General features: G+C 43.6%; 2 protein-coding genes across 3 annotated transcripts in view; one reads left to right on the forward strand and one right to left on the reverse strand.

The window, feature by feature from the left end:
- The first annotated feature begins 966 nt into the window (after window positions 1–966).
- Window positions 967–2,654, forward strand: LOC135490889 (uncharacterized). The gene has a single exon (XM_064776461.1). The coding sequence runs from the start codon at window positions 967–969 to the stop codon at window positions 2,035–2,037; it is 1,071 nt and encodes a 356-aa protein (XP_064632531.1). The 3' UTR covers window positions 2,038–2,654.
- A 941-nt stretch (window positions 2,655–3,595) lies between these two features.
- LOC135490606 (laminin subunit beta-1-like) overlaps window positions 3,596–12,338 on the reverse strand; it is a 34,566-nt gene continuing 25,823 nt past the window's right edge. For both annotated transcript variants that reach the window (XM_064775846.1, XM_064775845.1), the window contains 14 exons: window positions 12,073–12,236; window positions 11,589–11,813; window positions 11,228–11,427; window positions 10,666–10,954; window positions 10,267–10,447; window positions 9,819–10,003; window positions 9,406–9,641; window positions 9,027–9,215; window positions 8,750–8,926; window positions 8,342–8,517; window positions 7,952–8,093; window positions 7,620–7,796; window positions 7,212–7,368; window positions 3,596–6,879 (listed from right to left, as the gene is read on the reverse strand). In XM_064775846.1, the coding sequence (XP_064631916.1) occupies window positions 6,740–6,879; window positions 7,212–7,368; window positions 7,620–7,796; window positions 7,952–8,093; window positions 8,342–8,517; window positions 8,750–8,926; window positions 9,027–9,215; window positions 9,406–9,641; window positions 9,819–10,003; window positions 10,267–10,447; window positions 10,666–10,954; window positions 11,228–11,427; window positions 11,589–11,813; window positions 12,073–12,236 (2,638 nt within the window). In that variant the 3' untranslated portion in view covers window positions 3,596–6,739. The remainder of the gene's footprint in view (window positions 6,880–7,211; window positions 7,369–7,619; window positions 7,797–7,951; window positions 8,094–8,341; window positions 8,518–8,749; window positions 8,927–9,026; window positions 9,216–9,405; window positions 9,642–9,818; window positions 10,004–10,266; window positions 10,448–10,665; window positions 10,955–11,227; window positions 11,428–11,588; window positions 11,814–12,072; window positions 12,237–12,338) is intronic.

Raw genomic sequence — 12,338 nt, forward strand, 5'->3', positions numbered from 1 at the left:
CATCCTGAGTCCCGTGTCTCTCCTTATGTTAGGGCGACGGGTAAAGCTGGTCCACTGCATCCGGCGTGTGCTTGAGCGGATCACCTGCACAGTATCAGTCGGCGGTCACTATCATGTGCTTCCTGCTTGAGAAAGCACGTTGGGTAGTACGCTCCAATACACTCATTGTGTGTCCTTGATACTCATGATTGTGACTTTGTCTTTCGGTATTGTCTTTGTCGTCGGCGTTTGGAATAGTCCTGCTTATCCCCCAAGCTATGGCTTACAAGGGCTCGTCTTCGAAATGTATGGTTGTGACCTCCATAAATCCCCAGGATTTGAATGTCATAATCGTGTTTCACCTGGTGGCCTTCTCTCCCACGAGAGATGATGAGCCCCTGACCAGGCCGAGGTTGTGTTGCACCTCTTGTTTGGAGAGTGTCAACCCAGACATAATTAAATTAAGGGACAAATATCGTAATTTGCCGTAAATATGTATACTATGTCGGCGTTGTTTGGTGTCTGTTTTAGACTTGATGTGTTGGGTAAGAGAATGTTTTCATACTCGGACATGTAAACAATGGCACGAGCGTTCATTGTGTCCCTCTCGTCTGATCGATATATATCGGTAAACAATGGATTGATTAAATGGCCCGCAGTAACTTTCTGATCCCATGACATTGATTGGCCGGCGTTTCTTGCTAACAGAGTGGAGAACGCTGCGACAAGGAGCAAGAGGTGGCAAGGAATCGACCCCGAATAATCTCGATAATTGTATTTTGACAAGACTTGAATTTTTTATGAACTTACATTGTGAGACTTCATTTATCGTCTGCAAGTCGATTGAATCGCTTAATTGAAATATCAGAGGATTATCGTCATTTGTATTGTTGTGGAATATTTCCTTTTGCAAACAGGACGTATTTTAATCAAAAACTTATTGGATTAATGTTCAATTTGGATTAAAACTTAATACTCTTTTATAAAATGCCTCGACGAATTTTGCGTGACCCAGTGCGTGGTTGGCGCGGTTGGGAGGAGACAGTGAACCAGGTGACGCAGATGAGTCTGGTCTCCATGTATGCAACCAAGATCAACAATGGCCAAGCCCGTCACAAGGGCGAGGTGACCTTGAAGCAGATAGAGGATGATCAGAAACTATTTGAGATCAAGTCCCAGAGAGAGTTGAATGGATTACGAGCCGAATTCAAAGAGATGTTGGCTTATAAAAGGGTTTACGCCAAACACAGATTCAAGAATTACGACAAGACGAAGAACGCACAATCCGAGACGGCGGAGACGAAGGACAAAACGACTGGAATCGCGTATCCGAAAGATCTAAAGGAGGATGTTGAGAGCAGTGATTCTGACAGTGACTCGGACTCTAATTCTGACTCTGATATGAGAAATCCACACGCCAGGACGTTTGATGGCGTAACGCCCAGGCAGACGACGGAACTGACGTCACAACCAGCCGTTCCAGTGGCAGAACCCAGCTTCATGCCTGTTATTTTGGCGAAACCACGGCCTTCTATATTCACACTACCTAAAAAGAGGGACTTGGATTTGATATCTTGGTCTGATATAGATGATGACACACCAAAGAAGCTAGGAATCGATGTTAAACAACAACTCAAGTCATCTCTCCCGCCTATGACTCACATGCGTCATGTGAAGGCGCTCTACGGACGCCTCTATGGGAAGAGCAGTCAATTCCTCAGGAGCCTCTCCTGTCGTCTGCAGATCTTCCCGGGAGATTCTAAAAACACATTCATGTTGAAGAGGTTCCTGAAGGGAGAAGTCGATGGCGTTTTGAACCAATGGTCGCCAAGCTATAGACGACAGTCTCAGATTGAGAAACTAAAGGAGAACAGCCAGCTACCGGATGTGATCAGTTATGATAGGACTACGTCTGCTATCTTCAGGGACTTCCGGTCATTCCAGGATGAGAAGAAGACGAAGACACGAACGCTGTCTCTGCCTGCGATGGAGCTGAGGATGGTGCGAGCCCAGAGACCGAAACCTGTCAGGAGGGCCAATACCCTCCCAGCCGTCTAGAGCCATCACAGCCAGTGGTCGAAGAAGAGTTCAAACTTTGTGAGGAGGGCCAAAGCCCTACCAGCTGACTTCATAATCGTTTCTCTTATGAGCCAGTCTGGTGATGCGTTCTAAAGAACTGAAAGTTATGTCGCGTCCCGCATCTACTCATGTCTGATGCACTTTCTATCGATTAAAAAAGGCTGTCACGGGACGGACGAGACTTATACGACTGTGTCTTCAATTGAGGTTGTGACACTGTCCTGCCTTGGAGGTACATAAGAGATCCTACCATGGAGATATATTTTGATGTAGTGACATTGTCCTGCCATTAATGTATATTAGAGTTCTTATCACGGAATTTTGATGTTGTGACATTGTCTTGTGCGGTCATGAGGGAAATATCTACACTTCTAACTTCAACGTTTTGGACAAATGCTTCCTAATACTAAGGTGTAAGACTTCGTTAAGAGTATTTTCTTGTAATCTATACGAGAGCTTTCCCTCCCGAGGCCCTAATTTCTATATTGATACGAACTTTGCGAAAAGGCCAGATTCTTACATCAACAGGGCTCTGTGCCAATAGGAACAACACTAATCAACCTGTCCTTGTTGGTACAGTTTAACTTCCTAATAAAAACAACCTGTTCATAAGCGGATAAGGCCTTTTAGAACACTTTACTTTACTTTAATGCATGTGATAAGCTTTCAATGAATCCCAAACAAGAGCTCGGTGAGGGAGATAGAAGCTCGGCCAGTCTTACTTAGCCAGTCTTACTAAGGTAGGAATGGGGTGGATCCTTATCCAAGAAGGCACCTGGGTCTGTCTTCAAGAGCACTGTGAGATAGAAGCTCCACCAAGACAGACGAGTCATTGGGTTATACATGGAGTAAAGTGAGATAAAGGTATTCTCCAGGCGGAAGGGTCCTGATGCTGTCCTTGGGACAAGAGTGTTGATGTGTCCTGATGCTATAGATGGGTTGTACCTCATAGAGCTTGTCTACTGGGCTGTGCCTGTCTTCAGGTGCACAATAAAGGCAGAGGGGCCTGATGCTGTCCTTGGGACAAGAGTGCTGACGTGTCCTGACGCTAAAGATGGGTTGTACCTCATAGAGCTCGTCTACTGGGCTGTGCCGATCTTCAGGTGCACAATAAAGGCAGAGGGGCCTGATGATGTCCTTGGGACAAGAGGTAACCTCAGGTACATGAACTTCTACTTCAAGTTCGCAACTTGAGTTGTCTCGTAGCTATTCGAGCCCGTCTTCAAGTGAACGGTGAGATATCTACCATAGGTGGAAGGGTCAGATGTTTTCCAAAGTACATCTTCTCCTGGGACATGTCACAACCACTGTGGAGAAAGGCAATGTCATCTCATCAGTTTAGTTTCTCATCTGCTCCTTGGACATGTCACAACCACTGTGGACAGAAAAGTTTGCTGAGATGACGTGACCATCCCCTTGGTGATTGTGACATTGTTCTCGAAGTGATCCGTTTACTTCTGCAATGTTTTGGCTCTTTGATCTTTGGTTGTGTGGTGGATCCAACCCAAGATGTAACAGAGGAACAAAGACCAGAATATCACATCACTGTTTGCAAGTTTATTCCAGTCAAATTAAAAATATTACATAAAATTGTAGACAATTTGTGGTTGTTTTGTGGAGATTAAAACACTAGGAACTCATGCAACATTGACAGGTTGGCTGTCAGCAAATAAGCAACAAAGTAACTGATAGATGATAAAATGGTCATAATCTTGAAAGACTGGATGCAGAAACAATTTGAAACTTACAATTTGTAGAGAATAGTGCAATAATTTGAAAATTTTACAGCCCATTCAGAAATTTTTGGCATTGAAAAAGATACAGGTGACTCACCTTCCTTAGGGCAGTTTGAGTTAAGATGACTAGAAGCTTCTGTAATCCAGCAATGTATTTTTTAAAGTATCAATGAGTTCCTAGTAGCATTATCGTTTATCATACGGATAAAAACATGTTACAGTCAGTCCCAGGTTAGGAGGCAGTAGACCACCCTCACATTGTATATAGCACAATGTGTGGATGACCTAATCCAACCTTAATCCAGACAAAATTTAAGAGAAATTTCCAAATCATCTTCTGCTCAGAGAGAAATGTAAGATTTTGTGACCCATTGAGTCATATATAGATATTTTTTGACATTAAAATGATCATAAGAGAACGATAGCAGACAAAATAAAGTCTTCACCTTGAGAGGACACTTCTCATACAGCTGTAGTGTCTGAGTAAAATGTTGAAAAGCAACAGTAAAACTTGAAAACATCAATAGCAAAACCTTTTGTTATTAAATGTCTTTGATTTGCGCTCCTAAGATTCGTTTGGAAATTTCCTTACTGAGTATTTTAAGCATTAACAATTATTTTCTGCTCAGAGGCAGCTCAAGTAGTCACACTGCTCCATGTAACAAATCTGCAGCAAATGCAGAACTAATTGTGACACTAAATACTGATTAGCTCAGTGGCTTTTCATTTTGAAGAACAAAATCAACATGTCATGTTACCGAAGTACGTGATGTTGTTGATGCATAATGATGAAAGCTTACAAGTTTGTTGGAAGACAAGTTTCAATCTTAACAGGTTAAAATTCATTTAAAAATTCGAATTGCCACAGAATCTTCCAGTCCTAACTGGATTACGAATGGTTCTCATCCAATGTGTTCACCTGATACTGTAAACTCAGCCACTTCAAACAGTCAGAACAGCTCCTGACCTGCCTCACAGTATTTGGCGATCGGAGACAGAAAGTTTGTGTCGGTCCAGAAATAAGCCAGCTAGGGCTGGGGCGGTGTTTGAGTTATGACAATAACTTAGTTATGTTACAAGGGCAATCTACATGGTTTGTTTGGTGAGAGTATTAGATGCATGGCAGACTACATGTGTTGATATGCTGATATAGATGAAGTATACACATATACATAAGGTCAAGAGTACAATATGAACAACTGACAACGTGTCGTGCATAATGTGCCGTCGACATTTAACAGCTGCAGCCATCAGTTTGCTGGTGCCTCGTCTCTCGTTCCGATCAAATACGTTGTCAGTGAGAAACCTTTCAAAGTCAGATAATTTATCTCTTTAATCCTTAAAAATGCTATTCCCAACCAGCAAACTGATTACTACAACATAGACTCATGGTGACTCCTCCTTCAAATTCTTCAAAACTAAAACATTAATAAATTGCATCATTTTTACCTGCGCCACCTCGAGTCATTGAATGAAACATTGAGCACCATACCTCAAGTTTAGTAGGAAGACGGTTAATACATTGTCTGTTTCGGAGAATCTCCAGAACAGATTATATAGTTCCATAAAAACAAATTATATCTCTACCTATACATATTCTACATGTTGTTTGTACAAACATAAGACTCAACGAGACTCTTTTTATATCTAGGTACAAATTCCAGGCTACAGATTCATTAGTAAAAAGTTTATATAATATCTATTACAATATGTCTAAGTAGCTGTTTCGACTCTTGAGGCACTTGGGTTGTTTGAGTGTGACCTTCTTGGTTGATAGATATTCACACAGGTTTCATAAATGGCTTAGTTACCATAGCAACTGTGTGTTAACATAGAAACATTGCACAGTGACCAATAGCAACACCTCTAGGAGTGGTATGTTACCAAGGAAACAGTTGCCATGGTGACCACTGTCAGTGAAAATGAAAAGTCACTCAAAATCAAACCAAAGTATTTCAAGGGCGAATATCTCCTCCTGCAGCAGTCGCCCACAAAAGATTTTCAGCAGTTCCCAACATACGATCACAAACGATTCTTACTATCTTGATCAATCATCACCGTTCTGCTCCCATCATTCACATGGCAGTCGAGGGCTTGAGGTACAAGTAAAGTATAATCCTACATTAGGGTCATGTTACACCGTACCATGACCAGAAATTAAACTGGCCTAAAACTGGAATTGCGCAACTGCTCTCAGAAAAAAAGCAACCACTTCTACGTCGGCGTTGTGAGGTTCAATAACGGCCACAACAATTTGAAAATCCTCACTGTTTCCGTGAGAGACTGTCATATTACCATGTCAATTTCCTCCCCATGAGACACAACATCCAACTTTCAGAAGTCCACAAACCAAAGCTATTGCACTAGACTTCAACTGGGATGAAGTAAAACTACTGAAAATGGCTGAGAGGCAGGCCGACCATTCACACATATGGTGCTCCCAACCTCTGAAATCCTAATCCCCTGTTAGAAAAGCTGCATGGTGATGAGAACAAAAGGCACAGAAATCAAACATCATGAAAATAACACTTTTTTACGAACTGAAGCCGTGTGGTTGCTGCTCTTTGTCTCTGACTAGCACCTAATGACCGCTCATGCACTGAGAATTTACAAAGCAATACATATCAACTGTACATTGGCTCAACAGGAAAGAACGAAAAAAATGAGAAGATGGTAGGTAAAATGGACACTTATTCTTCGAAAACAAAACTCCTCCAAACAGTTTGATGTTCTGAATAAACAGAAGACTGCAATCTTAATGTTATTTCAACTGCATCATTCTGGCTCCATTGAGAGAAAGGATTATTACTGGCCAAATAAGATTCTTCTTCAAGAAAAGTAATTTACAAGACAAAGAGCAGAAAAACAGCCATCCTCAAATATCTCACATCGAACTCTCGTTAGTTTGATGTGTCATATGCTACACTAGCACCGCCTGTTGGAGTTTAAGGCGTACAGATTCGGTAACTATCGCCCTTCTTCTGGATGTCTTCGAGATAAATGTTCATCCGTCTGTTCATTTCTTCTATCATGGAAGACACGTCTTCTAATGTCTTCTGGTTCTGACCAAACTCCGTCTCGATCACTGGAAAATTAGAAACAAGATGTGATAGGCATGTTTGCGATCACCCCATATCATCCCCACAAACTGCTCTCTTCGATGGTTCAGCAGGAAAAGACCAGGCAAGAGCATCTTGCAACCGAGACTAAGATCTGTGGGAGGCATTGGCTGCAGAATCAGGGCGCCACAGACAAGATTGACACATCCATGATGCTAAGAATATCATGTCAGCATTGAGAACTAAAAAGAACTGTTCACCCATGTCTAAACATGTTCCTATAATCACATGTCACAGTAGCACAGCCAGGATAGCACTGGTGTACTGGGGATGAGATTCAATACAAAGCTGTACTCACTTTTTAATCTCACAGTCTTATCCTCAGTTGTCTGTGCTAACTTTTCTGCCCGGTCTCGTAGCGCCTTGGCACGATCCCGTGCTGTTAGCGTCATGTTGTATTTAGCATCTATGGCTTTAACAGCGTTTCCATATTTTGTCTCAAGGGCATCAGCATCCTGAAACAAATAGAGATCATCGAAAACGTTGTCAACATTAGTCATGTGACATAGGAGAACGTCGCTGGCGACCAGCCTCAAGTTCAACTTAGACCCCATCGGGGATGACAGTTCTTAAACATCACAACAACAGACAATTGTCTATGACATGACAGACTCATGTCAGCAACAGAATTTTGATCAAGCAACGGTCACTGACGTATGTGTTTGGAGTACGGGAACTCCAAAAAGAAGAATAAGGCACCACTTACAGTTTTAGCATTATTGGCTAGCTCCATCGATGTGTTGGCCTGCTGCTGGGCCTTCTGGGCATTGAGTTCGTTGATCTTGAACTTCGCTTTGAGCTTCTCCAGGCGATCTTTGAGGTCCATCACCTGGTTCATAGATCCCATCGAGATGTTCATGGCATCATCGGTCTCTGTCTCAACCTGAAAGGGTTAAATAGATGATGCAAACCGAGGACGCTTTCAAACTGAATGACTGTTGACGAATGCCACATGTCATCAAGACTAACAACCACTTCTGTTGTTGCTGATTGTGAAACAGTGATCACCATATGCAGCTGTGAAGGGTCTTCACTCACCATGGTCAGGTCACCCTGGGCAGCACTGATGGCCTGTGTGGCGTTCTGAATGGCGGCCTCCGCAGCATCCTGGGCATCCATAGCATCGTCGAGAGCACCCGAAACTCCCTGCGCTGTGTTCAAGATCGAATCGGCATCTTTCCTGGAAAGTAACGTTATGGTGAGAATAAGGAACATTGGTGGTTGGCTTCTTTTTCCGAGTTGATCACTGTACTATCAGAGGCCTTGAAAGAGGGAATAGATGAGCCGGAAGTCTCTGGTACCAGTAGGCACTTACTTGTATGTCTTAGAGTTGCTTGACTGAGCCTCACATGTTGTTGAGAGACTGTAGGAAGCAACCCTGAAGACCATGGACCATCAGACGTCCCTTGGACACGGAGTAGTACTTACTTTGCAGTGTCTGCTCTGTTCTTCAATGATTGAGCACGATTTAGATCATCTTTCGTCGCCTCAAGGATCGCATCGATATTTGTAAGGCCTTCGATCGTATCGTTGATCTGCATTGCCAAGTCACGGATTTGATCGGGCGACAGTGAGATCTTCATGGCTAGGACTTCCTCGGCAAGCTGGGGGAGGAATTAAATCAAAGAGATGACTGACAAGAATTCACTCAAAGGAAGAAAGACTTGTGGACTCTTTCAATAAAGCAACAGACACAGCAGAGCTACTTTGAAAACGGTAAAAAATACTGGCTGAGGTTGTCCCAACGTCTGATCTATAGAACAGGGCTGACACAAAGTGGCTTTGTCCCAAGTTGACTGAGCAAATAGTGTAACTAGAGATGTGAAGACAACTCACCGTCCTAATGCTGGCTGGCTTGGCTCCCTTCTGCCCCAGGAACTCGGTGATTCTGTCAATCATTTCTTGAAGGTCGTTAACACCTTGCATGGACAAGTTCTTGGCCAGTTCACACCTATCATGAGCTTCCTGGGCTGCTCCCTTTGCTCGTAATGAATCGTCCTTCGCCATCTCAACCTGCAATTGAAAAGGAAAGTAGTTAGAAATGCCTCCATGTTACCAAATTCTCATAAATGTAAGAAGTTCAGAGCAACAGTCTGTTAAGATTAGCACTTACATTATCCAAAAGAGTTGTAGCGTCCCTATCCTTCTTGGTCAGACTAACATCAGCATCATCAGCGAATTGTTTGCCACCTTTGGACTTCATGACCGCCGCAGAGTCGCAGAGTAACGCTCCTCCACATCCTTCCTTACAGAGGGCACCACCACAGAGAACGTCACACGGGTCACCACGGTTACCACAAACCTAAATCAGAGAGACGATATTTATCATGAGATCAGACAACAGGTCATGAAGTGCATAATCTATTCCTTTATGTCACAGACGCCAAGTGACACAGTCCTTAGTATAGACTGACAGACCTTAGTATAGGAGTCTCGGCCCCTGAACCTCTCCAGAAAAGATGGCACTCCAGGCGGCTTTATCAAGGACTTACCTTATCGTTAAGGTCGGGGATGCCTTTCTCCATATCATCGATATTCGCTGCCACATCATCCAACGCCTCCTCATTCACCTTCATCTTATCATCGAAGCCATCCTTGTTGGTGGTTAGGATGGTCTCGGTCTCTCGTCGCACATCCATCGAGTCTCCCACAACAACGTCTGTACCATCGACCGTGTCTTGAGCAATCCTGGATCTGTTCTGACTCTCTTTGATGCTGTTATAGGCTCCTGAATGAGTGCAAGTGTCAAATATTACTTCTTATGCAATGGTTCAAAGAGAACTATAAACAGCAACAAGGAAGGGGCTCAAATTTAGACCTATCATCGATTTTAGCAAGATGTTCCTCTCTGGTCAGTACACGAATGCAATCCCACCAGTCACAATGTCAAACAGCATCAATTTACCTTCCACGTCCTTGTCTCTGATCTCTGTAGCATTACTACGGAGATCATCTGCTGACTTCTTGAGCATATCAATCCTGTTTTTGAGAGACCTGATTTTGGCATTCAAGTCACTGATACTCTGGGTGTTGTCCGCCAGCTTCAGTTCCACTTTCTCATTCTCTTCTATTGTCGTTGTGAAGTTCTCTCTGGAAAACAAGGATGCGATTGTATTAACTAACAAGGAACAGGAAACGGATATCAAGGGTTATAAAAAAAGAGTTGTACAGTGCTTGAGGCAAGTGACTGACAACCCAAAGGGTCTGGGTTCAAACCCTGTTCTCATCACTAGTTCTCTTGGCTGAGCTTATGAGAAGGTCCTTGAAGACCTATGACAGAGACAGTTGTCTGTGCTACACAAGCCAACCTCCTCTTCTCTCAGGCATGATCATATTCATGTCAAAATACATACTTGATGTTCCTGAGTATGAGCTCCAAGTCTGTGACATCACTTGTTGAGACGTTCGTGTTGGCCAAGATTGCCTTTATCTCATCCAACTTCTTCTCCATCTCGATGAACTCAGAATCAAACGCACCGGGCGCTCCAGTTGTCTTGATGTTCTTGATCTCCTCAATCAACATGTTCGTCTGATCTGGAAAGAGAGATCAAGGAAATGAGGCTACTCAAGGTTTGAAGTGGAAGAAAGTGTGTCATATGGCTGCACACAGACGTTGTTGTGTTGATGACAGGGTGTTGCTGGCAAACACTTGGCTCACAGTGCAGCCTGGTCCAATCCTCTCGACATAAACCTGCTCAGTATTTGGGGCTCAAAGACAAGACTTGATATCAATACACAAAACACAAACTTACTTCTCAGTGTCATGATAATTTCATCCCAATTGTCGAAGCATTCTCCACATGGTACGCAGAACGGCAGCTGTCCGGTGGTTCCCCGGTCACACCGGTCGCACTTGTCACCCGATACTCCAACGATGCAGTCACATCTTCCAGTGTTGCGGTTACACTGCATGGTGGCAGAGCCTTGTCGGTTACAGCGACATTCTTGGCAACCGACATTAGGATCGCCGTAGTAGTTGGTCTCGCAGTCGCCGCAGGTTCGTCCTCCTCGACCAGTCTTACATCGACACTGACCATCAAACTGAAGGACAAATACACATCTTAGATTATCATGATCATTCATATACAGTTGAGTCCCATTTGAAGAGGAAAAGCTTCTGAATTCACCATAAACCTCAAAATATCCCATCAAACAGTTCCAGGAAACCTTTAACATCATTACTGCAGGATAATCCGATAGGTGCTTGTTTCAATACAGTTTATGACTGAATAGGTTTCACTAACTCCCACTTTGACAATGTCAAGCGTGTCCCCCTGTGTTACATCAAACCAGACAAGATAAACATCACCTTACCTGATTACACTGAGATGAGAGGGAGCCATCAGGATCACAGTTACACGCGTCGCATCCCTCACCGCTAGCGATCTTCCAGTGATCCACCTCACAGCGATCACAACTTTGACCGACAACATTTGGTAAGCAAGGACACTGGCCCGTCACACGATCACAGCTACCAGCCTTTTGGTCGGTGCCGAGGACATCACATATGCAGGCTGAAGACGAGAGAGAAAAAGTATGTTAAGGGGGATGCATTAACTGACTTGTACAGGCCTCTCACTCAAGGCAAGTTGAGGTGGAGACTTGAATTTCTGCATGATGTCACATAGACCTAGTGATTGAGACTACAACCAAGAGTGAAAATGTCAAACTTTACCTTGGCAAGACTGTGTCGTGGCATCTCCATAGTAACCATCCTGACATCTCTCACAGCCGAAGCCCTCCGTGTTATATAAGCACTTGAGACACTCTCCAGTTGTGGAGTCACAGCTTCCAGACATGTCGAAGTCGATGTTGTTGTTACACACACATGCCTCGCACTTGCCGTTCGGGACCAGCGGATTACCGTAGAAGTTCTCCTTACAACGCTCACACTTGTCACCTGAAGAGGAAAGAAAACCATAATACACTCTATGCTACAAAGGTTGGGCCCCAATTAGACTTATTAACCTCTTAGGCTGTTCAACACTAGCTTCTCATGTTTCTCACATGATTGAAGTGTTTGCTTGCCCTAGCATAGGACCTTTCGCTTCTCATTCAAAGATTACTGTCTTGCCCAAGACTACAGGTGATGTAACCTTCTGTTATTCTTGAGTGTGGACCCAAGTTGACACTAACTTAACAGTCTACTGAACACCTACCTACATATCCCGGCTCACATTCACAGAGTACAACCTGTGTCACAAGGTCCAGAGTACAGGTATCAGCATGGGAATATCCGCTGTTCTGAGACCCGGGACACATACACTCTCGGCAAGGCAGGCCGAGCCCAATCCTTGGATCACCATAGTAACCTTTCAGGCATCTGGAAACAAGTTGAGATTGATGTGAGAAAGGGCAGAATGTTTTTGGGTATTTTTGAAATGATAATACCTATGATTATTAAGTGTTTTGTTGGTGCCAATGT

Source organism: Lineus longissimus, chromosome 7 (genome assembly GCF_910592395.1).
Source record: "Lineus longissimus chromosome 7, tnLinLong1.2, whole genome shotgun sequence".
Taxonomy (NCBI): Eukaryota; Metazoa; Nemertea; class Pilidiophora; order Heteronemertea; family Lineidae; genus Lineus; species Lineus longissimus.

Excerpts from the sequence above, each read along its gene's own strand:
- LOC135490889 (XM_064776461.1), top strand. The coding sequence starts at position 967 with ATGCCTCGACGAATTTTGCGTGACCCAGTGCGTGGTTGGCGCGGTTGG.